Source organism: Chinchilla lanigera, unplaced genomic scaffold, assembly GCF_000276665.1.
Source record: "Chinchilla lanigera isolate Chin_1 unplaced genomic scaffold, ChiLan1.0 scaffold00017, whole genome shotgun sequence".
Taxonomy (NCBI): Eukaryota; Metazoa; Chordata; class Mammalia; order Rodentia; family Chinchillidae; genus Chinchilla; species Chinchilla lanigera.
This window is the reverse complement of record NW_004955418.1, coordinates 5,402,577-5,429,334: the sequence shown is the minus strand read 5'-3', so window position 1 is coordinate 5,429,334 and position 26,758 is coordinate 5,402,577. Positions and strand designations below refer to the sequence as shown.

Here is a 26,758-nt window from a genome sequence, read left to right as displayed (position 1 = left end):
GGCCGGGAGGCGAAGAGGCCGCCACGGCCCGCAACCCCACCCACCATGGCCGCGCCGCGGGCCGCCGACAGGCCCCGCCGCCCTTCTGCGGAGACCGGGACGCGGAGCAGCGCAAGGCAGCGGTCTCCGCGCCCCGACCCCCGCACTCCCGACATCAGAACAGGCCAGACTGCGAAACAAAAAATCCCCTCACCGAAACGCGAAGCGGCTCCGGAACGCGAACGGCGCTCGATCCGCCACCCGCCACCACCGCCTTCTTCTCCGCCTCCGACTCCTCCCCCGCCGAGCGCGCAGCGGCAGGCGGCGGCGGCGGAAGCAGAGGCGGCAGCGGCGTGCCCCGCCCCTCGCGCCGCGGTGGAGGCGGGGCGAGCACGTAAGCCCCGCCCCCTAGGCAGTGCTGTCCAATAAATGCCAGCAGCCTCTGCAGGGGGGAAAATGGACACACCCAATCGCAACTCGAAGAGTGGGCTCGCGTCAATGGTTGGGACGTGGCAGAAAAGGGGAAAATAGTTGAACTGTCTGCTGCACCGGGCTCCGCGTCTCTGTCAGGGGCGCTGCACGGATTGGCCGAAAAGCGGAAAGACGAGGCCCGAGCCCACCTCCCCCTACTGGCCCCACCTCCTTTCCCTGCAGCACTGCGACGTTTGGGGAGGGGGCGGGGCACGTGTTGGGGCTGAAACTGCACAGCCTTTTGTGGCTTGGCTGGGGGAAGGGGGCGGGGTCTGGGCGGGGACGGGCTGGGGGCCGAGGGCAGAGCTGGCGCAGTTAGACTTTTTGGGTGACGCCGACGGCAGCTGCCAAAATGGAGGCGTCAGAATTGATCTTAATTGCACTGGAAACCCAACAAGACGAGGGTCTCCTGGCGCAAAACCCAGTCAATGGTAGTTTCGATATCAGTGGGAAAAGAGAAACAACAGCAGGGAGAAGGGCGTGCTGCCAGGCCGGCTCCGGGCGCTGCCCAGTGCTGCCCTCCTCTCCCCCGCGGGTAGGGCCCGGCTTTGCAACCTTGGCCTGACCAGAGCCTTGCGGTTTACCTACAGAGGCCGATGGGTTGGCAAGCCGGGAAGTAACCTTTCCCGTCACAGGCAACCAAAATAAAAGCAACAGCTGTAGCCCCCAGACACCTTGCTTAATGTAAACCAGGGTGACGATTTAGGTAATTATGTCAGTGGTGCAAAATTGTTTTTTCATTCTGCACATGTCCTCTTTTTTCATCCCTAAATATGCCCTCTTCCCTGGTTACAGTCCTGTCTTTCTCTGGTACGTTGTACCCTCCCCTCCTCATCCTTTAGTGCCGTTCCCCGGGGTGTACTTGTCTTGTGTCCTCTCTCACGAATTAAGAGCCCCTTTTCTTGTGCTGTCATCTGACAACTAAAATTCCGCAGGGAAGTGAGACTAATTTTTTTTCTGTCTGTTGATGAGCACAATCCAAAATTTTACTATGGAAATTTAGGCTATGAGAATATGCTAGACGTTTTGTGAAACCAAGTTTAATTCCAGCCCTCCCTCGTGGTACGTATCTTACCAAGAAACCGCTTCCCCCTTGATATTACAATGCCTTTACACATGTTGCTGCAAGAGTTGTAACTCTTTTCTATCCAGGTCGCTCCCTCTTTGCAAGAGAATTCATATTTTAATTACATTCCTCTAATTTCCCTTTAGAGTCTTGAACCTTGGCCCAGTGGGAGGCACTAACCTGCTTTGGGATGCAGGGTTTCTCAAATTTCAATTTTTTCACATCAGTGTATTCTACTCGCACTATTTTCCATTTCTTTAAGCAAATGTGTTTTCAGTTTCTTTAAGAAGGAAGCTGTTAAAGTGCTGTAAATAGAAAACTCACATCACCTATCTTAGGTTGAAAGTAACTATAAGTGGAAGTAAAATAATATTTGAGAATTCTGGTCAGAAGCTATTGCCACTAACGGCTCTGGTTGAGCTTAAAATCCACTTTGTTGAGAGGGTAAATTATCTAGCAGTAGGCACATGTCAAAGGCACAGCACTTAGATGACATTTTTATCATGATGTCATTAAAGGATTAAAAAAAAGAATCAAAATAGCAATCACTTTCCTCATTGCCTGAGTCACTGTTTTTAATCCTGCATCCATGTCCCAAGGACAGGCATCCAATGCATCGAAAGTGATCGATGTGGCTCTCTGAGAATGCTAGGATGCAGGCCTACCACACGTACTCTAGAGTTAAATAGAGATATTCACTAGCTCCTGATTTATAGTTCCATGTGTCTAGACAACTGCCTTACTCTCTAGTCTTGATTTCCTATTTAAACACGGGAAACTAACAATACCTACTTATGGGTTATTGTATAAATTAAATAACCAAGTCAGTGTAAAGCATATCATGCCTAGAATGAAGTACTAAATGCATATTAGTTTATGTACTGTGTTATTATACATTACCTAGATAAACTATGGATGATTAGCTTATGTATATCGTTAATTCTATAGTTGGGACGCATACCCTAGGGTAGTAGGTTGAAGGAACCACGTAGGATAATGCAGTAGTCCTTCAGAGAAATCTACAGACTAACAGCATCAGCATTACCTGAGTGCTTTATAAAAATGCAAATTCTCAGGTTCAGTTTCAAACCTGAATCAGAAATGCTAGGTATGGTACTCAGCTGTATTTTAACAAGCCCTCTAGGTAATTCTGATACACATGAAGCCCAACAACCCTGTGCATAAATCAAAGGAGAACTGGTTAAGGGTGAGAGGACTTGTGTTCTAATCGTAGCCTTAGAATAATGTCAGCAAGTGTGGTGGCACAAGAACTCTGAGAATGGTCGTTTCCATAAAAACCATGGGAATGCTGGCAAAGCTGGCAGAATCAACATTTCCTGATCACTGAAAATTAACCAAAGTCTCACAACAGTCCAGGGAGTATTTACTCAAGAAAAATGGCCCAATTTCTGTAAGAACAGCAAGCTTTGTGGCATTACCTTATTCCAATTCCTATTGTTTGCTGCTGGATTTCTTCGTCTTGCTCTACAGGCTCTGCCTCTGGCTCCCAAATGCCTGGAGAAGGTATTGCATGTATTGCCATCACTGTAGCTGCTGATGTCAATGGTCTCACCTTCCCCAGAACAACCAAAGCAGTGCTGTGTGTTTTCAATATTTACTTATAAGCAATCTTGAATTCATTGAGCAATACCAGTTAATGTAACAGATAAAGCCTCAAATGTTATGTTTTAACTCAAAAGTATATTTTATGCATACATGAACCTCACTTAGTGGTAAGAGAGAGAGATGTTCTGTTTCATGTCATATTTCAAGGACCCCATGATGGCAGAGGTGCACCTCATGTGTTCCAAGCTTGTTCTGATAATCCCCACAGAACAGTTCAGGCACTTTGACAACCTCAGTTCTGGTTGAGGGCAAAGGTAACAATAAACATTCAGAAAAGGTTACAATTTTACCAATGACACAATTGATTCTGTAGATTTTGTCCATTCCGAGATTGTTGTCCCTGAACAAGCAGCATTAGCATCCCCTATGAACTGCTATAAATGCAAATTTGGGGGCTGCATCTCAGACTAAAGGAATCAGAATCATTGGGAGTAGTACTTTATAATTCATGTTAAATGAAACCTCTATCAGTCGTGGTGAGCCTACGCAGTGAGCCGTTTGTCATCATTGAAATGCCTCAGTGAGCTGTTTGTCATCATTGAAAGCTCTAAAAGGTTTGCCATCGCTGTGTGATTCTAAAGCAGGCTAGGTTTTGAGAAATGCTAGGCTTCAGGACATCAATATTAGATTGAGAAGTGGGTACAGGGACTGATAAGATTTGGATTCTTTCCTTTTATAGAGAGTTTAAGCATAGTTAATGGCAACTGTGGTGCAAGAGTTTATGCAAAGAAGAGGGTGTGTGTGCTGGACGTGTGTGCCAGACTAAGATAGACAGTGTGATTGGCTTTCCAGCCTTCACAACTTTCTAACGTGCCTTCATATGCTGGAGACACTGGAAACCTGAGAGTTCTGCTTCCTGAGACTTCCTTTGCTGTTAGTTTTCCAGGTATAGTTTAGGTTCTATCAATTAGTTGCACTAATGTGATGTGGAATGTGAACATTATCATTATCAGTCAACGTTAGCAATTATCTCTAATAGTTGTGCTGGTGATCTTACGGTCTGGACTTGAGTTTTGTGCCAGTACAGAGTTAGAGCCTGGGGCATCCACTCTGTTGGTATGTGCAGTGGCTAAGCTTGATTGTCCACTGGAATCGCTTGAGAGATGCTGAGGAGGTTAGTGAAGCACACATCTGGGTGTTTCTAGGTAAGTCATGGGGGCATGCGCATGGGGACTATTTCTGGCCCCCTCCTCTCTGACTCTGCTTATCTCTCTGCTCCCTGGCTGCCGTGAATTCAGCAGCTTTCCTTCACCATACTCTTCCACCATGGTGCAGAGTCATGGAATAAATCTTCTCAAGTCGTGAGCGAAAAATAACCCCTTCCACCTTTTACTTTATGTCAGGTATTTTTCCCAGAAATGAAAAGCTGGCTAATACAGTACACTGCGGCTTGTGCAGGCAGCACTGAAGATGGTGTAGCAGTGACGTTTCCTGTGGGTCAGGCTCTTGGTGCTGCTTCCCTCCTCAAGCTGAGGGCAGAAGTTCTGCTGGTGGCCTGGTTTTGCAATATGACTCGGCATAATTCTTGGAAGCTCAAATTAGAGCCTGTTTCATTAGCCTTTCCCACAGTAGTGTAAGCCATTTTATAACAAATTACAAATGTTTTATCTGCTTAAACTTGGTAGGATGACCTAAATCCTCAATAACTGATTATGAGTCATACAGCAAATATAGCAGGTAGTCTAGTCCCCCTCCCCAGTACTTTGAGGACGTTTCTTTGATCATGGTGCTCTAAGATTTTAGTGTATTCTAAATATGGGGTTTTGGTTCATGTGGTAGGCATTGGGCAGATCTTTTCTGTATGAAGACTTATTCTTAGAGCCCTTGAAAATTTCTTATATTACATTGATAATAATCTCTCTCTCTCTCTTTCTCTGTAGATATTTTCCAATTCTTTTCTGTCACCCTATCATCTTTTCTTTTGTGTCCAACTTTCTGGGACAGTTCTTAAGCATTATCTTTAATTCCTTCTATTGAATTATTTTTTTCAACTATCATATTTTAATTTCTATATGTTTATTTAAATTCAACACTACTCTTATGAACATAGTCTGTTCTTCATTTCTCCTCTAAGATTCTAGTTACAAGTTTCATTTTCTAAAGTTCACTTCTTTTTTTACCTTTGTTAAAATTTTTATTGTTTTTAATTAATTTTATTGGTACATTTTAGATATACATAATGATAACATCCATCATGTGGAATTTGTACCAGTACATGATATATCATAATTCTTTTCTTCCCCTTTTCCTTTGCTCTCTTCAAGCCCTTTTGCCCTCCTTACTTACAAAAGCTTTCTTTCCACTTTTTCTTCTATTTTCTTTATGTTCTTCTTCTTCCTTCCTTCCTTCCTTCCTTCCTTTCCTTTCTTCCTTCCTTCTTCCCTTCCTGTCCTTTCTTTCCCTTCCCCTTTGAACATTTTCTTCCTATTTCACAATATCTATTATTTTGGTCCCTATTTATACTTTCTACTTCTCATACTAGGGAGACAATACACTGTTTACATATGTGAGTCTGATTTATTTTATTGATGAGTATGGTTTCAAGTTATATCCATTTACCTATAAAGGTCTCAAGTTTATCCTTATGTATGGCACAGTGTACTCCACTGTGTAAAAAAACCCACATCTTCTTTATCCATTCATCAGTTGATGGGCATTTGAGCTGTTTCCAACATTTACCTATTGCAAACTGTGCTCCTATAAACATGGGTGTGCATATATTGCTGTGATATGATGCTTTTAATTGTTTCAGGAAGATACCAAGAAAGAGAATAGCTGGGTCAAATGGAACCTCTAGCTTTAGATTTTGGGGCATCTCCACACTGTTTTCCACAGTGGCTGCAACAGACTACATTCCAACAGTAGAGAAGGATTCCTTTTCCTTCACAGCCTTGCCAGCTTTTATTATTGGTTGATTTCTTGATAATAGCCATTCTTTCTGGGGTGAGATAGAATCTCAGTGTTATATTAATTTGCGTCTCTCAAATGACCAGTGATGTTGAACATTTTTTCATATATTCATTTGCTGTTTGTGCTTCTTAATCTGAGAAGTATGTATTCATCTCAGATGCCTTTTTTTGGATTGGGCCTTTAATTTGGGGGTCTGATTTTTCTGAGTTCTTTATATATTTTAGATATTAGTCCTTTGAGGAACAGCTGGCAAAAATTATTTCCCACTCTGTGGGTTGTCTCTTCACTCTGTTGGCAGTTTTTTTGCTGTGCAAAAGCTTTTTAATAAGATGAAATCTCAGTTGTTGATTTTTTCTGATATTTCCTGTGTGATTGGTTTTTTTTTTAATTTTTTTATTTTTTGGTACTGGGAATTGAACTCACAAACTTGCACTTGCCAGGCAGGTGCTTGTGACACTGAGCTATATCCCTAGCCCTGGGGTTTTGTTTATAAAATCTTTCCTTACACCTATATCTTTAATAGTTCTACCTATTCTACCTTCCAGCAGATTTGTTGATTGTTTTAATATTTAGATCTCTGATCCATCTCAATTTTAGTTTACTGCATGGCCAGAGATATGGACCTAGTTGTAGTCTTTGGCATGTGGAAAACCAGTTTTTCCAGCACCATTTATTAAACAAACTATCTTTCTTTCAGTGAAGGTGTTTGGCCTCTTTGTCGAAGATAAGGTGGCTGAGTATGTCTGGGGTTGTTTCTGAATCTGCTAGTATGTTCCATTGATCCTTGGGTCTGTTTTTTGCCAGTACCATGCTGGTTTTATCACTGTAGCTTTGAGTATAATTTCAAGTCAGGGATTGTGATGCCTTTGTTGCCCAGAATTGTTTTTGCTCTTTTAGGTCTCTTCTGGTTCCAAATGAAATTTAGGATTGTTTTCTCTAATCTGTGAGCTATGCTATTAGTATTTTGACTGGGGTTGCGTTAAATCTGTATAACAATTTTGGGATTACAGCCATTTTCACTATATTGATTCTTCCTACTCAAGAACAAAGGGTATCTTTCCATTTTCTGATATCCTTTTCAATCCCCTTTTTCAGAGTAGTGTAGTTTTCAATGTAGACATCTTTTACTTCCTTCATTAGGTTGATTCCTGGTATTTCATTTTTTGAATGCTATTGTGAAAGGTGCAGTTTCTCTAATTTCTTTCTCAGTGAGTTTGTTGTTTGTGTACAGGAATGCTAGATTTTGAATGTTGATTTTGTATCCAGATATGCTATTGAATTTAATTATTAAATCTAAAAGTCTGTTGGTGGAGTTTTTGGGGTCTTCTATGTAGATTATGATATCATCTGCACATAATGATAATTTAATGTCTTCCTTTTCTATCCTTATTCTGTTTTTTTCTTTCTCTTGTCTAATTACTTTGTCTAATGTTCTAGAACTATACTGAATAGGAGTGGTGACAGTGGACATCCTTGTCTAGTTCCTGTTTAGTATGATGTTGGCTATTTGTCATAGCTGGCCTTTATCAGATTGAAATAAAGATCATCTATTCCAATTTTCTGCAGGGTTTTTATCATGAATATCATGCATAGGTGTTGGACTTTGTCAAAAGCTTTTTCTGCATCTACTGAGATGATCATACAGTTTTTGTCCTTGGCACTGTTAATACAGTTTATTACATTTATTTATTTACATATGTTGAGCCATTCCTGCATCCCTGGGTTGAATCCTACTTGGTCATGGTATATAACTTCTTGATGATTTTCTGCATTCTGTTTGTGGGTATCTTATGGAGGATTTTTGCATCTATGTACAGGAGGGAGATTGACATGTAATTCTTGTTTTTGGTTGGATCTTTCAATGGTTTTGGTATCAAGGTAATGCTTGCTTCCAGGAATGAGTCTAGGAGTATTGTTTCCCTTTCAATTTCATTAATCCATTTGAGGAGTAGTGGCATTAGATCTCTAAATTTCTCATAGAATTCAACAATGAATGTATCAGGACCTGGGCTTTCCTTTATTGGTAGGTTTTAAATTACATCTTCAATTTGACTGACTGATGTTGGGTTAGTTAGAATCCTTATAACTTCTTGATTCCACTTTGGTAACTCATATGTATCTAGGAATTTGTCCATTTCTTCTATATTTCCCATCTTATTAGAATATAGGTTCTTGAAGTAGGTATTAATGATCTTGTGGATTTCTGCAAGATTCATCATGATTTTATCCTTTTTATTTCAAATTGCATAGATTTGAGTCTTCATTGCTTTTTTTTGTGGTAATTGGAGTTCAATATACCTCACTTATTTGTATTTCAAATTCTTTTAACCTGTTTGGGAAGTTTCTGCCACACTTCTGTGAACAGGTTTTTATGTTGTTTGCCCTATCTCCTGCCTTTTTATTGACTCTGATCAAACTTATGTTATTCTTCATTGCATCACTTGGCAGCTTTTCATTTGATTTTTCATGGTCCCTTGCAGGCTTTTTGCTTTTTTTTGAGACAGGGTCTCACTATGTAATGCAGGGTAGTCCTAAGCTCACTATGTAGCCCAAGCTGACTTTGAATTCACTTCAATCCTCATGCCTCAGCCTCCCAGGTGCTTGGATTAGAGGACATTCATTAAGGTCATCATCTCTGAACTTATCTGTGAAATTACTTCTGATTTGATTTTTTCTAAAGTTTTATTCATTTGCTTTGTTATTTCCATTGTCACTACTTCAGAGAGTCGAGGTGGGTAGCTTTTGAATTGTTCTCCCTTATTGCCCCCTAGGTTTGCCTTTGGTGAGCTGGACATCTGGGGTTTCATTTTACGTCTTTGTCTTCTCCTTTTCTATGTCTTTTAGTTTAATTCCTGTGTTTATGCTTGTAAATTGTTCATGGTAGGTATCTTTATTGCTAATATTGAGAATCTTTATGAAATGACTACTTCTCAGAGATGTTTTCCAGGTGTAGCTGGCTTTTGGGTTTTGAGTGTGTTGCAACATCATACCTCTTCAATTTATTGAGAATAAGAAATTTCTGTCTATTTGCCCTAGACCATGGTTCTTTGGCATTAACTTATCTTATTGTTTATGACCCTTAGGCAATCTCAGTCTTGATATACAAGGAAGGACAGCTGATTAGAACAGTCATATCACCTTGGCTAACATAGTACAACTGGTAATAACAATAGCATCAAACACATTCTAGAAAATGACAAACTATGGTAACTATTAATTTGCCACCTTAATAATATAAACAGGATCTTTGTTATATAGCCAAATCTAAAACAAAACAGAAAATTGTGTGCAGTAAATGTTCCCTCAAAATGGTGATTTTTACCCACAGGGAAGAAAATTTAAAAGGGGTTAGGAGAAAAATAGAGAAATAGAAGAAGAGAAAGGGATTAGAAGCAAGCCTGAAGGTCAAAGGGAGATTTCACAAGCTTTGGGAACTGGTGAAGAAGACAGGAGGGAAAGAAAGAAGGAAAAATGAAATAACAGAACATAACAAACAAAAATCTAGAAGCAATGTTCTCACTCATAAAAACAAGAGCAAATAAATGAAGATAAAAACTAGAAAAATAAATACAAACGTGAAGAAAGGAAGAAAAGCAGAAAAAATTGTCTACTTCAGGATGTGTCTCTGCTGTCACTGTTTGACAGAGAAGGCAGACATAGCCCAGATCCATGTTGTTTGATCCCAGCAAGCCAGCAGTAGAATTATGGTGGTGGTGGATAGTCCCAGCAATCTTGGGCCTTTAGATCCACTGAAGTTCAGCTTGCTTTTCATTTATGGCTGTCAGGCTAGGACATGAATTTTTCAATCACAATACTTTGACTGCCTCCTGCTGGCTTGAATTCAACTCCTTTCCCAGCTGAACTTGACTCCCTGACCTCTTACCAGGTTGAACTCATGTGTACCTCACCCTGACACTTGGAGCCACTAGATGGAGCCAACTCACAGCCTCTCTGAGTTCTAGCCTCTGTTGCCCCTTTTCAAAATGGCTACCGGCCAGTTGCCCTCTCCTGGGTGGTGTCTGAACTAGATTAATTCACCAACTACTGCAGTCCACAGTGTCCACTGCTCCATTCTAATGGTGCATTTCCCTTTGGAGGCCTCAGGGGTCACTAGTACTCACTGTGCTTCTGCAGGTTTGAGCCTCTCTTCTCAAGCAAAGAGCCTTCAAGACTGAGAACACTTACATCTAAAAGATTCCATTATTGTAAACCTATGGTCACCTGGATTGCAGCAGAGCTCACATTATAAGACTACCCCAAGCCATGAGGATTCTTATCATGGAAACCAAATTGCCCCTCAAGTCATGAGAATTCCTGAGTTATAAATCAAGACTGACATAATGATTGACTGGATTTTAACCAGCCGTAGCACTCCATAAAACTAGTCTCCATTCTTTTGTGGGTGGGTCACTCTGATCCTCTTCTCTAGAGTATCTCCCCTCCAGCTACTACTCAAGCTGGAGTCTTTTCTTCATTCCTTCCTTCTTTCCTTCCTTCCTTCCTTCCTTCCTTCCTTTCTTTCTTTCTTTCTTTCTCTCCAGTTAAGGCTAGCTTTTGTCTGTAAATTCATACTGTCACTTTAGTTTTAATTTTAATCACCATTAAAGCAAGGATACACACTAGCTAGTGAGGACCAGGCTAGTGAGGACACTGCTGTCACTTCATTGAGCACCAGATGATACAGCCTACTCCAACACAGAGTGGTGCTCTTGGCAACTAGGCTACTAAAAATTGGCTGCTGTCACTGCCAACATAAATCCTTCCCTAACCATGTTTCTTTATCTCACTAGTTCCTAAGCCAAAGTTCCTGGAAGGGGTATTTGATTACCAGAGCCTAAATCATGTGCCAATAGAGAGTGAGAGAGCAAGGAGCTGACATATTCTGCTACTATAATGTGAAGCTATGCCACTGTCTAAGATTTTTATGGTAGAAAATTCCTCAAACTGGAAAGAAGTTCAGATTCCAGGTAACCAAAAGAAGTGGCAAATGTCCACAGTGGGCTGAACAGTCAATGTCGAAAATTAGATTCAGTTAATTTTTTAAAAAGTGAATTTTTTTTTTTTTTTTTGCCTTTTTGAGACAGGGTTTCACTATGCAGTTCAGACTGGACTTGAACTCACTTTGTAACACAGGCTGGCCTTGAACTCAAAGTAATCCTCCTGCCTCCACCTCCCCAGTGCTGGGATTGCAGGTATGTGCCAGCATGTCCAGCTTCAAAATATATTCTAATTGTCTTAATTGCAAAATGCAGAGACAGATAGGCTCTGAGATACATAACACTATCAGCTGATTAGTGAGAAAAATAGAAACATGAAGAATTAAAAGGATGAATTGATATTGATTCTTCCACTTTCCTACTCAATACAAATCTTTTCCCAAGGTCCATTCAGCAAGATCAGGGGAGCTCACTGAAATTGTATTCTAATTTGAAATTATCAAAATGGAAAGTCAGAAATTTTCTCCTTAGATTAGATGCTATTTTCTTACAATATCCACCCATAAAGCCTAGATGTGAGCACCCTAGTTATTCAAATAGAGCATAATAGTTAAAAGTTTTGTCTGCAGTTCCTATTTGTTTTTTACTAACTGGGTGACCTAATTCTTGTTTTCTACATCTGGAAAATGAGCATTGTAACAGCATCTACTCAAAAGCATTATTGTGAAGAATAATGAGATAATTAGTGGTTAGCGCAGTAACCAGCACATAGTGAGCATTCAGTAATTAGTGACAATGATTACTGATTGACTGATGATGATGATGATAATGATGATTGCATTTCCAAAACTGAGTCAGTAGTCACGGAAATGCAGAATGATATTGGAAAAAGAACACTGAACTGATATTTCGGTTGTGTTCTGATTCTCCTCCCGTAACTCAATAACCTACACAAAGTTAACATATTATTCTTTGTGCAAAATGAAATGGTTGTTCTATACTATCTTCACAAGATCCCTGTCAGCTCTAAAATTATTAGACTCCATACTATCTTTTTTCATACTGAATATCACCATTTTTCTCAACTATGTATAACGTGTCAGAAACTACAATGGAAAATAAATTGTTGTTTCTACTAAACACTTCCAATACTTCCATGACCAAGTGTACTGACAGACTAATTCTCCAATACCAGCTTAGGGTCAATTCAATTCTGACTCCATTGACTGGAGTCAGTGTCAGATCCCACGAGTTAAGAGTTCAGTCCCAGAAAACTAACTGCAACTTTTGATGCCAATTAGAATTAGTGAGTTTTCAGTTTCTCCATACTTCTATTGGCCTATCAGTCCTACACCCCCTTCCTAAGTTTCAATAATTTGATGGCTCAAAGAAATCAAAGAAGAATGTTTACATGTTTATTACAAGAGCTATAATAAATGGTACAGATGAGCAGCCAGTTGAAGAGGTACAAAGGTAAGGCTCAGAAGCATCTTGCATACAAAAGCTGCCATCTTCAAGGAGTTGATGTGTATTTGGCAAGCATACTGATGTGTTGACTAACCTAGAAACTTTTGAATCTCATACTTTAGGGCTTTTTATAGAGGCTTATCATGTAGGCACAATCAATTTTTAACTCTATATCTAGATCCTCTCCTTTACCTGGAGAATGAAGTGAGGTTGAAAGTCCCAAACTTTTAATTATGACTTGGTCTTTCTGGACCAGGCTCTATTCTGAAAATATGCAGGAGCTCATCAAGGGTCTCCTCAGCACAGCAAAAGATGCTCCTATAATCAAGGAAATTACAAAGGATTTAAGAATTTTGAGCCAGGAACCATGGTCAAAGATTAGATACAAGGCAAAAGATATTCTTAGCTCCCCATCTCTTTGGAAATTACAAGTGTTTCAGCACCTCTGTGATAGAAACTGAGCGTATTATATATATGATAAATATACTATATATATAAAATATATATTATTATGTCACAACATTAAATAACTTGATTCTAGCCTTTGTCATGTACCTGAGCCATACTCGTCAGTAGTAGGATGTGGCACAAAGGCTATCATTGTACCAGTATGCCTATTATTTAATTAATGGAAATTTATGTCCATATTTTATTTTTATACGTATTTATTTATCTTTTTTTGTAGTACTGGGGATTGAATCCAGGGCTTTCACACCGAGATGCATCCCGAGCTTTTTTCTATTTTTATTTTGAGACAAATTCTTGAACCTGGAGTCCCAATACCTCAGCCTCACAGCCTGCTGGAATTACAGATATGTACCAGCACACCTGGCTACCATGTTTTGAAAATTGAAAACATCATAAACATATATATGCCTATAAAATAGAACAATATAAAATAGTGAACCATATAATTTATATTAATTCTTTATGAAAGACAGAACTCTAACCTTAAAAAAACAAGAGTTTATTATCTATAACATTTTAGAGGTCTCCTATTCCCAGAAACACATATGTATTCTACATATAGTCTATAATTTTGATTCTATTCATTTATAAATTTTGTGAGGGTAACTACACTGTATTTCCTTTTTTTTACCATATATGTAGACACACACCATTTGCAAGCTCATAGCTCTTTGAATAATCTTAATTCTACCTATAAGCAAGCATTGATTTTAGTTTTTTCAGGTATGTATTGACTTTTCATTTAGTAATTGTTATTTAGGATATTGAATAGCACTTTAAAAAATGTATGGTGCTATATATTTTGCTAAATCATTTTATTTTAACTTTTGCAGATATTATAAAACCTTTAAATAGTTAGTGTTGCTTGGAGTTTCTATTGCCAAAAGTTTGGAAATATTGACCTTCTTAGACATAGGAGGAAGTAGCCAGAAACTGCTTTTGTAGAATACTCCCTAATTTTGTTTTGGACAGAGATTAAGTGTAGATGAGGACACTGAAAAAGAGAGATATTTTGGACTGGAGGGCCATCATTATACAGATAATATTCAGCTTTATTCAGCCATACATCTCCCTTTCCTTTAGCCCAGATGGTAAAATGACTCATCTGTCCCACTGGCCAGCGGAACAAGGGAGACAGAAGAGGAACTGTTCTAATCCAGATAAAAATGAATGATGTTTCAGAAGCAAGGGGAAAATATTTCTAGGCAATGATGATGATACATTGATAGTACTTGTTAATACTTTACATTCCTTTTCAGATTCACAGCTTGAGTTTCACGTTGCTTCTAGGATTCTTGAGGAATAGTTCTGACCAAGCATTCTTTTTATCTTTCTGGTGCCCATGAAAGTTGTAAATATTTTTGAACTTCAAATGATTTACTTTAATATTTTCTCTTTATGAGGACTACAGATCATCATTTGAATGTGTGATTTGTTTTTGTTACTTTTCTTGGAAGGTCTCATATTCCCAGCAATTTCACATGGAACATATTATAGCTAAGAATGTAACTAGGATGGATGCATAATTGCTTCACTGAATAACTGGGGAAAATGACTACAGGATAGCAAGAATAATAAAATAGAAAATGATGGGTTCTGACAGGCAAGAATGAAGAGTGTAGGATAAGACTCCTGTATATGCCTGCTTCTGTATTGTCATCATGTGAAGTTAGACTGATATTTATATAAGGTTTATAGATATGTCTGCTTTATAGATATGTAGTCACAGAAAATCTAAAATCTTCCTTCCTTCCTCAAAGATCTGAAGAAATAATTTACTTCTAGGACAACAGACTATTCTAGCATCTGGAAGTGTAGTCTCTAGGGAAGTTGCGACAATTAGGTAAGATTTGTTCTTTGCTATTACTGGCATTATTGCACCTCTAAACCTACCTTCCAATTCCATTTGCTAATAAACCTATCAACCTGAGCTTGCTAAGCAACAATTCCATCTGTTCTTCCTCCTATCCTGAAGCATTTGATCACTGCTATTCCCTCCAAAATTGGGCAAAACTCTTCTTTTGGACATTTGGAGACAGTTCTGGGGTGCAGCAGAGCCTACATCCTGTTGTCATCCTGTGAGGGCTATTTATGGGTTTCATGCTACCCAAGCGATTTGTAAAATATACCATTTATTAGGATTCTACTATAAGCTTGCAGTCACTACTGTTACCATGTAAAATGTCTTTCTGTATGTTATGGTTTATATTTAGAGGTCTTCCAAAAGCCTCATGTGCTCATAGGTGGGGCTTTTGGGAGGTGATTGGATTATTGGGGTTTATCACTGACTTGCTGCTAGAAGGTGGGGGCTGGTTGGAAGAGGTGGGTCATGGGGAGCTGGTTTGGAAGGATTTTTCTCTCTCCCTGGCTCCTCCCTTCTCACTCTCCTCCTCCTGGTTGCAGACCACGAGCAGGTTCTTCTCTACCAGGGCCCTCTGTCAATCTGCCCTGCCTTGGAGTCAGCTGAGGACAGACTGAAACCTCTACAAACTGTGAACCAAAATAAATCTCTCCTTTAAGTAGTGGGTGTCAGGTATTGTGCTTCAGTAATGAAGAAGGTGCCTGAGATGCTCTGACTACTACAGTAGAAACCTCCACTTTTGTCTGCATAACATACATTTCCCCTTATGCTAATATCTTGACTTCCCAATCAGGAAGAAGTTCCTTCCATTGCCAACAATCTTAATGGGTTCCTCAATTAAGATGCTCATCTGACCTCTGACTAAAGAAGAGAATTGAGTAATTCCCTGATTTCTTACAGGAAGTCAGTCAGATTATACATGTCTCTTGAACTTGAATATTGAGCAATATAAAATTTATTTATTTTCCAGTAGCAGGAATCGAACTCATGACCTTGTGCTTGCCAGGCAGGCGCTGTGCCGCTGAGCTAAGTCCCCAGCCCTGCAATATAAAATTTAAACAATTGCTATAGCTGTTTTTATCAAGATAATAGCATTTATTGAGAGAAATTATCAATTATTTCCTACTTTCTAGATATCTAGGTTTCATATTTTTCCCTACATAAAATTATTCAGCTTCTCTGTAATCCTATGAACTAAGCTTTTATCCATCTAATAATTTCCCTATCTTCTAGAGCTGATTTGTCCTGCCTGTTAAAAAAGAATGCTGATGGAAACCGTGGTAGACAAAGTAATGATCCCCCACATCCTAATCCTCTGATCCCGTGAAAAGGTTATTATACATAGCAGGGAAGAGTTAAGGTTGCAGGTGAAATTAACGTTGCTCAATAGCTAATATGAAGAGGCTATCTTGGATTATCCAGGTTGTAATTACAATGTAATTACACATCATTTAAGTGGGGCAGGGGGCAGAAGAATCAAAACCAGAGATACAATATCATGAGAAAGACATGACTAACCGTAATTACTCAATGAGGGAGGACCATGAGCTGAGGAACATAGGGAACCTCTACAAGCTGAAAAAGGTTAAGAAAATAGATTCTCCCTTACAGTCTTCAGAAAGGAAGACTTTTTGCTGGCACATCACTTAACCTGATGACGTCTGTTTTGGATCTGACCTTCCAAACTATCATTTAATAAATTTTAAGTACTGTTTTAAGCCATTAAGTTTGTGATAATTTATTAAAGCAGCAACAGGGAACTAATACAATTCCACAAAACACTAATGTGGAAATCATATATATCCTTTTTAGCAATTACTACCTTCTCTGTAAATGTTTTTATGATTAATTATGAAATATTTCAAATATTTATGGAAATGTAGAGAAAAGTACCATGAATGTACATATTTACCAACACTTAATTTTGTTAAATTATAAAACTCATTCTATTTTCTTCACAGAGAAATAACTCCTAGAAGAACAAAGTCCCTGGAGTATCCATGATCCCATTTCCCACCCACATTCCCCAGATATATTTATACACCTGAATTTCTCATTCCTGGGTATTCCTTTTTATAATTTTTTAGTTTTTCATAAATAGCACATTTTCTTCTTTCTTCTTCACATTTGTACATTTTCAAACAAGTATGATATTCCATATAAATCATTCATAACCATCCCCCTTTTTACTGAAAATAGTGCTTTTGAGTTTATTCATTATTAAATATGTAAACCTAATGTATGTCTGTTAATTTTGGCATGTAGTAGTACATAAGCTAAGTAGCAACAACAAACCCCATCAAAATAGAATAGGTTAAAACTAGATAAAAATTTTCTTGCTTACGTAATAGTTCAAAGGTGGACAGAACAGGGCTGCTCCGCCATCCTTAACATGTAGTTTTCAGCTAGAGGCTAAAGAGATGGAGCTATTCCTGTTATAACTTTCCATTCCTCAGCATGTATAGGAAAAGATAGGAATAAAATAGTCCCATTCTTTTTTGGTGTGACTAAGATGTGATACGCATCACTTCAGCTCACAGCTCATTGCCAGAAATTAGTCACAAAATCATGCCCAGCTGCACAGAAGCTGCAGACAATGACCTCTAGCAATAGAGGAAAATGCTCATCCACAATTTAGAAATTCTGTTACTAAAGAGTATAGGAGAAACTTCAACACTCCTCATGCAGTAAAATAGATCAAGAAGTCAGAAAACCATCAAGGACAGGGAAACGCTGAATGATGCCTAGCAAGTGAACTTGTCTGGCATTTATTCTACCCAACAACACTAGAATATATATTCTGTTGAGGTTCACATGCATGGAGACAGACCAGATCTTGGGTTGTAAAATAATTTCAATCAGTGTAAAAGGATTGAAATCAGCCCAAATATACTGTCCAACCATAATGGAAGTAAAGTAGAAATTAATAAAAGAAAACATTTGGAAAATCTTCCAACACTTAATTTTAAATTGATTTCTAAATAATCCATAAGAGAATAATTCCCAAGGAGAGTAAAAAAAAATCACTGAACTGAAAAAAATGAAAATGCATTTTATCAATATCTATGGCATGCAGATAAAGCAATGCTTTAAGGGGAATTTATAGTAGCAAACACTTATAAAAGAAGTTTCAGGTAAAATATCCAAGGCTCTACCTCCAGAAACAAAAGAACAAAATAACCCAAGGGAAGGGAAGTATAAGGAAATAAAAATTTAAGACCAAAAATCCATGATATTGAAAGCGTAAAAACAAAACAAAGGCTATTTTGGAAATGATTTTCAAAATTGAAAAACTTCTAGTAAGACTGATAAAGAAAAACAGAGAGGTAGCCAGATACTAGTATTAGGAATTCAAGAGGGAATATCTCTATAGACCCTGTAGAAATGAAACATATAATAAAAGGTCACTATTTAAAAGACCTATACTCCTAAATTAAAAAGTATAGAAAAGTGGAAAAATTTCTTGAAAATCAGAAGATCAAGTAAGACATTTTGGTCAATATGGAATATACATGCGACAGTGGTCCCATAAGATCATGGTGAAGCTAAAAAATTTCCAGTTACCTAATGACACCGTACTCATGGTCAGGTTACAGCACGATGTGACAAGTCTCAGGTGTCTGCTGATGCTGGTGGAAACAAACCTGCACTACTTATGTAGAAGTATAGCACTGCTTGTAGTGCCATATCTCTATGAATTTCATTTTAGACTTTTTAATAAAAACAAATGACTGTGTTACTGGTTCATGTATTTAACATACTCTACCTTTTATCATTCTATAGCGTATAGCAAATACAATTTGACCATAAAATAATGTGCTGTGTTATACCAGCAGAAGCCCCAGACACGGCCCCAGGAGCAATAGGCCAGATAGATATAGATAGATATAGGCTAGAGAGCTCTAGATATAGGTAGAGATGTGTAGTAGACTATGCTACATAGGTTTGTGTTAGTATACTCTATACTTTGTCATGGTCATGTGACAAAATCATTTCAGGCTGCATTTTCCAGAACATATCCCTATCATTAAGTGGTATATGGCTGTAAATAATCTGAATAGTCCTATAATTATTGAGAAAATTGAATTACTAGTTAAAAACCATTCCAAAAAGTCTTCCATGCCGTCATATTTTTGATGGTAAAAATCATGAATGGTACACAATCTCTTCCACAAAATAAAAGGAAACACACTGCATTTTATTTCAAGAACCCATATTATGAAAATATTAAGCCCTTTAGTATTACAAGAAAAGAAAGCTTCATACCAATATCATGTATGAATATTGTTAAAAACATTCTCAACAGAACAGTAGCAAACTACATTGAGCAACACAAAAAAAGATTATACACTATGGCCAAATGGGGTTTATCCCAAACATGCAGAGTTGCTTTAATGTTCAGAAATCAGTTAATGTGACAAATTATATCAATAGAATAAAGCAAAAAAAGCCCTCTTTGTCATCTTAATACATGTATAAAATACAAATACTCAAGAAAGAATGAAGCAAGTCAGAAATGGTAACTCTCTGTATAAATCTAAAAGACTATATTTACTTCTTTTATCTTAAATCTTATACAACTGTTGAAAGAGAAAATTCAGGTTTTGTAATATAGGTACATCTAACCCATATGATAACAATTAATGCATGGGTAATGGGTTTGGACATATAAAGTTGCAAAATTTCTAGATTTTATATAAAAAGCTATGTTAGTAGCTGTAGATGAATTATGTGAAGTTGAGTTTATATGCAAGCCATATAATATTAATAAAAACAATTCAAAGAAGTATATGTCAAATCCAACTGGTAAATTAAAATGAAATTCTGAGTAAGATTAAAACACAAAAGCCAATGAAGGAAAGACAAGACAAAAAATAGAGAAGATAAGTAGAAAATATAAATAAAATGCTAGACATAAGTCCATGGATATTAATGATTAAATTATTATGAAATGTACTTTAAATATAAATATTCAGATGAGTTGAAAGTAAATGGATGGAAAAGATATACCATGAAAAGGGTAAACTTATAATGGCATGACTATCTTGATGTAACAGCACATAGAGTCACATAGAGAATACATAAAAGAAGACCTACATGTGTAAACATCGTATTGTCTCCCTAGTGTAAGAACCTGAAAAAGTAAAGAAGACCCAAAATGTACATAAGATACTATGAAAGGGAAAGAAATTGCTCAAAGGAAATTGTGCTGCTATAAACATGGGTACACACATATTGCTGTGGTATGATATTTTTAATTCTTGTGAGAAAAAAACCCAAAAGGGGAATAGCTAGATTAAGTGGGACTTCTAATCCTAGTTTTCTGAGGAATCTGCACACTGATTTTCACAGTGGTTTCACCAATCTACACTCCCACCAGCAGTGGAAAAGTGTTTCTTTTTCCCCACAGGCTCTCTAGCATGTGTTATATGATTTATTTTCTTAATGATGGCCATTCTTTCTGGGGTGAAATGGAATCTCAGTGTTTTAATTTGCATTTCTCTAATGACCAATTACGCTGAACACATATATTTATTTGCCATTAGTATTTATTTGACTGATTTTTTAAAATTCTTTATATGGTCTAGATAGAAGTCCTTTGTCTGAGGGGCACTTGGCTAAAATTTTTTCCCAATTCACTGGTTTTCTTTTTACTCTGTTGGTGATTTCTTTTGATGTGCAAAAACTTTTCAGTAAGATGAGATCCAGTTGTTGATTTTTTGAAGTATTTCCCATGCAGTTTGGTTTTTTTTCATGAACTTTCTGCCTACCCCTATGTCTTCAAGATTTTTACCTACTTTGTCTTTCAGTAGGTTTAGTGTTTCCATTTTACTATTGAGACATTTGGTCCATTTTGACTTTAGTTTAGTATTTGGTGATAGACATGGGTCTAATTTTAGTCTTCAGCATGTGGAAAGCCAATTTTTCCAGCACCATTTATTAAAGAGGCTATCTTTCTTCCCGTGAACATGTTTGACCCCTTTGTCAAAGACAAGGTGGCTGAGTGTGTTTGTAGTTGTGTCTGCATCTGTTCCATTGATCTTCAGGTCTGCTTTTTTTTTGCCAGTACCATGCTGATTTTATCACAGTAGCTTTGTAGTATAATTTCAAGTCAGGGATTGCGACACTTCCTGCCTTTCCTTTGTTGCCCATGATTGCTTTTGCTATTCTAGGCCTCTTCTGGTTCCAGATGAATTTTAGGAATGTTCTCTCTAGATCTGTGAGGTATGCTAATGGTATTTTAATTGGAATTGCATTGAACCTGTACAACAATTTTGGGAGTATGGCCACTTTCACAGTGTTGATTCTTTCTATCCACAAGCAAAGAATATCTTTCTATTTTCTGAAATCGTCTTCCATCTCTTTTTTCAGAGTGCTGTAATTTTCACTGTATAGATCTTTTACTTCCTGTGTTAGATTGATTCCTAAGTATTTTATTTTTTTAGATGCTATATAATTTAAAATCTTACCACAAAGAAAACTCCATGTCTAAATTCTTGACTGATGAATTCTGTCACTTAGGGATGAACTCGTACCAATCCTACACAGATTCTTTCTCAAAGTAGAAGGAAAAAGCTACTCATTTTATAAAGCTATAATTACATGATGCTATAACTACAGAACATGATTTCAGAGAAAAATACCTATGAACATTGAAATAAACATCTTCAGCAAGATATTATCAAGTCAAGTCCAACAATATACGAAACGTTATATTGTGATTGAATGGGTACTTTACCGGCTCAGGCCCAAAGTGTATGCTATGCAGGTAAGTAGGGTAATCTCCCCGACTCTGCTCCTTCTTTGCTATGTGTATTACTAATATGCATCATACTGGCTACCACAGTGACATTTCTAAGCAGGTATTATTTTGATTTCTAGGTCAGCCGTCAAGAAAACCCATAAAGATTCCCACACACTCTTTATTTTTTAACCATCAAATTAAGAACACAGAGGGAAGGTATGCCACATCAAAAGCCATTTGTCTTAGTTACTTCTTCACTGCTGGGACAAAATACCAGACCCCCACAATTTAAAGGATAAAATGCTTATTTTAACTGATGGTTTGTGGAGATTTCAGTTCATGGTCATCTGGCTCCAAGGCAGGGTGGCATGGCAGAGGGGCCTGGAAGAGGAGAACTAGCTCAGGGCATTGCAGGAAGGAAGAAGAGCTGTCTTTATTCTTTCCCTTTTGTATCCCCTCCAGCCTATTGGTTGGTGCCAGCCACCCCTAGGGTGGGTCTTCCCTCATCAGTAAATTCATATGTGCTACACCAATCAGTGGACTGTCCATCACCTAACCATGTCCCCGTCACCTCCCAAAAGGCCCCATTTATGAGCACATGAGGTTCATCTAGATACAAACCACACCATTTGAGCTATATTCACTCCTGCCCCAGGCTCTGAGAAGATGCCTTTTTGTAGGTTTCAGATGATTGGGTCTTTTCTACAGTGGTAGGAATTAAAATCCAGCTTGTGATTTATCTACCCTTTACTTCTTTTATTCCTAGGAGAGTGTGAATTCTCACTTTGCTTAGACATTTTCTGAATGCTAATATGGCAGCCATAATGGCTTTGTCTCCAGTTTCCATGTAGATGTGCTTAGATAGACCAGCGTTTGCAAGTGGGCTCTCAGAGGCCACTAAACATTGCAAATTTCTAGGAGTCCTGGGCATTGATTAGACCTCAGCTGCTCAGGAAACTGCAGAAGACATCAGAAAATGAACTTTTAAAAATTACAAATAATTATCATGAACTATAGAAGGTCCAAAGTCAGAATGGAAAACTTTTTAATTTCCTGCAATAAAGATGCATGTGATTAGAACATTATGAGTGAACATAAAAATTTTAACAGGCATTAGATAAATCACAAGTTGGTGACTATCAAGGCTGTTGTGTTCATACCTCTTCCATGGACTTAGTCTTGTCATGGGAACCAGCATACTCAAAACATGGTACCTATGATTCCCTCTCCTTTAGAATCTTCTGAGTTGGATACTATCAACATCAACCTTGCAATGTCTTCTTTTCTTTGTGGGTACTGGGAATTGAACTCAGGACCTTGTGCTCGCCAGGCAGGGACTTGTGGAGCTGAGCTTTCTCCCCAGCCTGAAATGTCCTCTTTCTGTGCGCAGAGAAGGGTACCAAACTATATTCCATAGCTTTCCTTTTCGGGATTTTCTTGGCTGATCTGACAGGCTGTTATGGTTGATACATTGTGTCAACTTGCGGAGTCTAGAGGTTTGGCTAAGTGACTCAGCAGGGAGCCAGGGTGCTTACTTTGTATACACCCTGAGCCTGTGGAAGAGGAGGACACCGAGATTATGTGAAAGCTACATGCCCCTTAAGTGGGGGTAGCCTGTTTACGGTGTAAGGGAGGGAAAGAAGCTGCTTGCTGCCAGTCCTCCCTTTTGCTCTGGCTGCATTGCCATTCTGCTGCCATTCCCCTCTGTGCTCTTGTTGCTTTGCTGCCTTCTGCCTCGGAGCCAACCAAATATGGACGGAAACCTCCACATACTGTGAGCCAAATAAACCTTTCCTTCCTTCATTCTTGGCATTGGGTATTTTGTCTCAGCAATGAGAGAAAAGTAACCAAGACACAGGTATGTGCAAATATCCTTTTTACCTTATGGATCTAAATGCCTGAGAAGTTGTCTCTTATACTGGAAAATTTGCCTATCAAGTAATTGGTAATTGTGCTCATTTTATAGTTAAAGTCTAATAAAGCAATCTGTTTCCTTCATTTATAAGTTCTGGAGGGCCTCTTGTTCTCAAAACCAGGGGTGATCAAAGAATACAGTGAATGTTTCAATTAAAAATTTTTACTATAGTAAAAGACATGTTGCCATGAGCCCTCCTCAGAATACTCCCTCTCACTTCAAACACGTCCCATCCTTTTTGCCACTTTCTAGTCAGTTCTGGAAATCCTCTTTCATGAGTTATCAAAAACACGGCGAATGGTGCTGCCCAGTACCATTCAGAAAAGACAGGCTCAGAAAAACATTGTGATGTGTCCTTATCCATATTATTTACCAGATCTGGAACTGTGTGACTTCTGGCTCTTCCTGAAAGTTGAAATGATTATCAAAGGTGTAATGGTTGATACATTGTGTCAACTTGAGAATTGACAGGTTTAGATGCTTAACTAAGTGACTCTGCAAGGGGCTAGATTTGTAAATATCTTGAGCTTGTGGAAGAGGAGGGCACAGAGATGGTGTGGGTGGATAGAGGCTTGCTTTTTTCCCTTTTGCGCTTGTTGCGTTTGCTGTCTTCTGTTGTCTTGAACTATTGCCTGTGTGCTATGTCACCCTGTCTTGGAGCCAGCTGATTATGGACTGAAACCTCCACAAACTGTGAGCTAAATAAACCTTACCTACCTTAATTTTGGGTGTCTGGTATTTTGTCTCAGCAATGAGAAAAAAATATCTAAGACAAAAGGTAAATGTTTTGAATCAATTCAGAACATCAAGGCAGCCAGTACAGTGCAACTAAAGGTACTCATGGTAAAGACTTCCAGAACTCATTCAGAAAGTGGCAAGAATGAAGGCATAAGTGTGTTTAAAGTTAGTGGTAGCATTTTGAATATTAATGGCAATGTGTCTTTTACTGTAATATATTTAAAAAAATTAAACACACCATAATTTTTGAGCACACCTTGTATATACTATGTCTAGTTTTTGACAAGCACAGCAGTTTTAGTTTGTTGCCATGTGGAGAAACACTTGTAAGAAATTGACAGATGATAGCCTTAGAAATGTCTTTTTATATTATGAAATGCAATAGACAGGTGCAAAAATGTTGAGTTGCCAAATTAACTGTAAAAAACATATCCATAAAATAATCCAACTGGAATTTATTCTTAGCCTACATGTGTAACTCTTTTGGATCATTCATCATATTTTCTGAGATTTAATTGGTTTTTAATATTTGGTACATTTTTATCCTAAGAAATATAAAGTAGTGATCAGCATGAGATGATAAATTTGTTTCTGGAATGAATAATATTGAAAACATTTTTGTGAAGATTACAGCCCATATTTGACTGGATGATGCAAAGATAATGTTAACAACACCAAAAGAATTATCGACTGAGAAGCATTCACACGTTACACATTTTGCCTCTTTCTTGAATTTTTCACAGAAGAGGTACTGATAGATCTCAAGTATTTTTCAAGTAGGCAAATGTTATAATTGTGAAATGTCATCGACTGGTTGCAAATTTATATTTTGCCTACTTGAGAAGTTAACTTCATTTCTCATGTGGCCCTTATTTTACATCATTTTTAAAAGCTTACAGTATGTTAGTTGTATGAAATAGCCTATGGGACAGAAGGATTCCTGGAAGAAAGACATCCTTCTACCTTGTTCTTGGGGGAAGACTATGAATCTTCTGACTCTGGAAAGGAACCAAAGCTGGAGCATCTCTAGATGTAGATAATGGAACAGTTGGCTTTGTATTTCCGCAAGTAAGACCTGAGCAATCAATCACCTGGGCTCCACCCCCGCCCCGGGGGTGGGGGGAGAAAGAATGACTTGGTTTGTAGATGAACAAGAGACCTAAAATTTTCATAGAGAACTCCGTTCCCAATCAATTTTCCCCACTCCTTCTTTTCTTCGCAAAGGAGAGTTGAGCCTTCTCATTTGCCTATTCGTAGCTCCTAATATCTTTTTGTGACCTTTGTCCTCTTAGGCTTACCCTTCAATGCTTGTTTTGATCTGATTTTATTAAAAAATAAAAAACTATAGGAAATACAAAAAAGAAATAGGTAGAAATACATTAAAAATAGAAACATTTACTGTATATCTATTTACCCAATGGAAATGAAATGCACAGAAATATAGTAAGAATATAGAAGATACAGTAAGTAAATATTACATATAGAAGTATCTAGAAGATTTAAAAGTATATGGAAAGCCTAAATTTACAACCAAGAAGGTAGAACTTACAGATGTATCATAGTGTGTATAGTAGGGAATATATCTTGGTTTTAGATTCACTGAGAACATTCATGAAAATTGGCTGTCCTTATGGCGTGTGTGCACACACACACACACACACACTTTAATAAAGTCCAAAAAATATAAATAATACTTTCTAATCATAAAATGATAAAATTAGAAATTAATAAGAGACTTTAAAGGTCCTTTAGCATACATATCTTTAATAATTACACTTTTAAACAGTTCTCAGATCAAATGAAAATTCCAGACTTTTTCAAAGGAAAAATAAACTAAAATTGCATAATAATAACGTATTTAAACATGTGCTATAGGTAAGCAAGTGAGATCTACTCTCAAGTTTTAAATTGTTGGGCTATACTAGAGAAGACCAACTATTTTGATATGTAAGTAGTGCTGAGTATATTTTTTCTTTCTCATATTTTTACCTAGGTTGCTCAATGCCTAATTTTTTAATGCTTACAAAAAATGTGAACCTAAAAGCAATTCAACATGTATATTTATATATGCAGATAGACCTCTGTGTATATCTATATGTATATATCTCTATATATATAAATAGCACAAACTTTTGCTACTATGGAAGGAAAAGTTGTTTTGCCTATGAAAGACAAATATTCCACTCTTCTTCTTTTTCTTTTTACTTTGTTCTTCTTTGTTCTCAGTGGGTTTTATACCCTAAGCCAAGAAGACAGAACAGCTATGACTTTTCATAATATTTTTATGCTAGCTCTGCAGGGCTGGGGGTGGGCATGAGTACAAGATGACCAGTGCCTTGCAGTCTAAATCAGGTATGACTTGTAGTTAAGTGAACACTGGAAAGGAGTAGGCAGTGACAGCTACTTTGGAGGTTCAGCAGCCTGAAACAGGCCCGGGTCAGAGGCCGTGGTGGACACAGTGATTTTTCTCCTTGTTATCTATTCTTCGTTGATTATCAGTTTGTATAGTTTTTTTTTTTTTTTTTTTTTTGGTTTTTCTCTGGTACCGGGAACCGAACTCACGACCTTGCGCTTG

General features: G+C 37.9%; 2 protein-coding genes across 2 annotated transcripts in view; both read right to left on the bottom strand.

Moving 5' to 3' along the window:
• Positions 1-297, bottom strand: part of Pja2 (praja ring finger 2, E3 ubiquitin protein ligase) — a 64,356-nt gene extending 64,059 nt beyond the window's left edge. The window contains exon 1 of the mRNA XM_005382175.2: positions 194-297. The gene's annotated coding sequence lies outside the window, so the exon portion shown is untranslated. The remainder of the gene's footprint in view (positions 1-193) is intronic.
• LOC106148230 (spidroin-1-like) lies at positions 7-3,059 on the bottom strand (the record flags this gene model as incomplete). The annotated part of the gene is given in 3 exon segments (XM_013512875.1): positions 7-421; positions 529-794; positions 2,956-3,059. Coding segments are annotated over 3 exon segments (785 nt in total), but the record flags the coding sequence as incomplete, so codon positions are not given.
• Positions 3,060-26,758: the final 23,699 nt, after the last annotated feature.